This window comes from Neodiprion fabricii, unplaced genomic scaffold (assembly GCF_021155785.1).
Source record: "Neodiprion fabricii isolate iyNeoFabr1 unplaced genomic scaffold, iyNeoFabr1.1 ptg000066c, whole genome shotgun sequence".
Taxonomy (NCBI): Eukaryota; Metazoa; Arthropoda; class Insecta; order Hymenoptera; family Diprionidae; genus Neodiprion; species Neodiprion fabricii.
In genome coordinates, this window is record NW_025791608.1 from 1 (window position 1) to 2,724 (window position 2,724).

A 2,724-nucleotide genomic window follows, 5' to 3' on the forward strand; every position below is an offset into this window, starting at 1 on the left:
CTGCATGATCTTCAAATTCTAAATATTCTTTTTTGGGTATATTACGTACTGTTGCTCAAACAATTTCTTATGAAGTTAGTTTAGTTATAGTAATTTTATCAATTTTATTTTTAATTGAAGGTTATTCTATAATTTTATTTAGTTTATATCAAGAATTTATTTGATTTATTTTTTTAACTTTTCCTTTAAATTTAGTTTGATTTATTATTTGTTTAGCTGAAACAAATCGAACACCTTTTGATTTTTCTGAGGGGGAGTCTGAGTTGGTTTCTGGGTTTAATATTGAGTATAGAGGTGTCGGGTTTTCATTAATTTTTTTATCTGAATATTCAAGAATTTTATTTATAAGTATATTATTTGTTTTGATATTTTTAGGAGGTGATTTACATAGTTTAATTTTTTATTTAATAATTATTTTTATTAGATTTTTATTTATTTTGATTCGAGGAACTTTGCCTCGTTTACGTTATGATAAGTTGATGATAATGGCTTGAAAAAAAATTTTACCTGTTTCATTAAATTATTTAATTTTATTTATGGGTTTAAAATTTATATTTTATTGTTTTTTATTATAAATTATATTAAAAATTTAATTATTTAAGTTTAAATCAATAAAAGATTTAAAACTTTTATATTATGTTTTCAAGACATAAACTTATTCAAGTTCATTGATTTGTTGGTTTAATTTAATTTAATAAAACATCTCATATTTTTGTTAATGTGGGATAAATTAAAAAATAAAAGAAGTATACTAATGTTAATATTTGACCAACAATAATAAATGGATTTTCTACAGGTCTTATTCCAATTCATGTTAGTATTAATACAATTCTAATAAATATTCAAAATAGAAATTGTCTAAATGGGTAAAAATTTAATCCTTTGAAATTTATTATTTTATAAAAAGGTATAATTAATAATACTAAAATAGATATTAAAAGAAGAATTACACCCCCTAATTTATTAGGGATAGACCGTAGGATTGCATATGCAAATAAAAAGTATCATTCAGGTTTAATATGAGGAGGAGTAATTATAGGATTAGCAGGAGTAAAATTATCTGGGTCTCCTAATATATTAGGATTTATTAAAATAATATAAATTAAAATAAAGTATATTAAAATAAATCCTACAATATCTTTTAATAAAAAATAGGGTTGAAATGGTAATTTATCAATGTCACTATTAGTTCCTAAAGGGTTTCTTGATCCTGTGTTATGTAGGAATATTAAATGAATAATTGTTATTATAACAATAATAAAAGGAATAATAAAATGAAGAGTAAAAAATCGTGTTAGTGTAGCATTATTAATAGAAAATCCTCCTCATAATCATTGTACTAAGAATTCTCCTAAATATGGGATTGCTGATAGAAGGTTAGTAATTACAGTAGCTCCTCAAAAAGATATTTGTCCTCAAGGTAAAACATACCCTAAGAATGCGGCTGCTATAGTTAATAATAATATTGTTGTTCCTGTAATTCAAGTCGGTTTAAAGTTAAATGATCCAAAAAATATTCCTCGTCCAATATGTAAATATATACAGATAAAAAATATGGAAGCACCATTTGCATGTAAATTTTTGATTATTCAACCATTATTAATATCTCGGTAAATATGAATAATTCTATCAAATGCTATTTGAATATTTGGTGTATAATGTATAGCTAAAAAAATACCTGTAATTAATTGGGTTACTAAACATAATCCCAATAATGAACCAAAATTTCATATTGTTGTAATATTTGATGGTGTTGGTAAATCTACTAATGATCCATTTATGATTTTTAATAAAATATTTTTTAAACGTAAAGGTAACATTAAAAAGTTTTCCGTAAAGATCCTAAATTGATATTAGAAATTTTTACAACAATAATTAGTGTAATAAATAAATAATTTATTATTATAAATGAAATAATAAAATTTGGTTTATTAAATAATTTGTTTAATGATATTTTAGTTATTATATTTTTATTTAGTTCAATATGAGATAATTTTATTGTATCTTCAAATGTAAAATTTATTTTATTATAATTAATTATTAATAAGAATATTAAAATAATTATGATAATGTTTACTATTATTCACTTATTAAAAAGAAATTTTACGTTTGAGATTAATCTTGATACATAAATAAAAATAATTAATAATCTTCCTAAAAAAATTAAAAAAATTATATATGAGTATCAAAATCTTATATTTAATATTCCTGATGTTACAGAAATTAAAGATGTTTGGATTAGTAAAATTAATCCCATTGTAAATGGGGTTTTTGTTAAATATATTATTATAGTATTAATTAATATAAGTAGTATGAAAATTTTTGTAATTAATTAATTAAAATAAATTTATATTAATTAGTTTTAAAAAAAAATTTTTTTCTCTGATTTACAAAATCAATATTTTAAATAAACTATTAAAACTATTTAATATAAAAATTTCAAAAAATAGTTTATTAAAATATTAATTTTGGAGATTAATGATAGGAAATTTTTTCTTTTTTTGAAATTATATATATATATATATATATAATTTATTATTTTAATAGATTTTTATTATTTTGTTTATTTTATATTTTTAATTAGATTTTTAAGTTTAAGATTAAATCGGTTTCATTTATTGATAGTTTTATTAAGAATTGAATTTATTATTTTAATATTATATTTAATATTAATTTTATTTTTAAATATATATATATTAGAGATATATTTTATTATAATTTTTT

General features: G+C 19.0%; 1 protein-coding gene across 1 annotated transcript; it reads right to left on the reverse strand.

Moving 5' to 3' along the window:
• Positions 1-672: 672 nt before the first annotated feature.
• On the reverse strand, positions 673-1,899 carry LOC124187446 (cytochrome b-like). The gene is given in 1 exon segment (XM_046579686.1): positions 673-1,899. A coding segment is annotated over 1 exon segment (816 nt). The 5' UTR covers positions 1,821-1,899; the 3' UTR covers positions 673-1,004.
• Between the last annotated feature and the right edge of the window lie 825 nt (positions 1,900-2,724).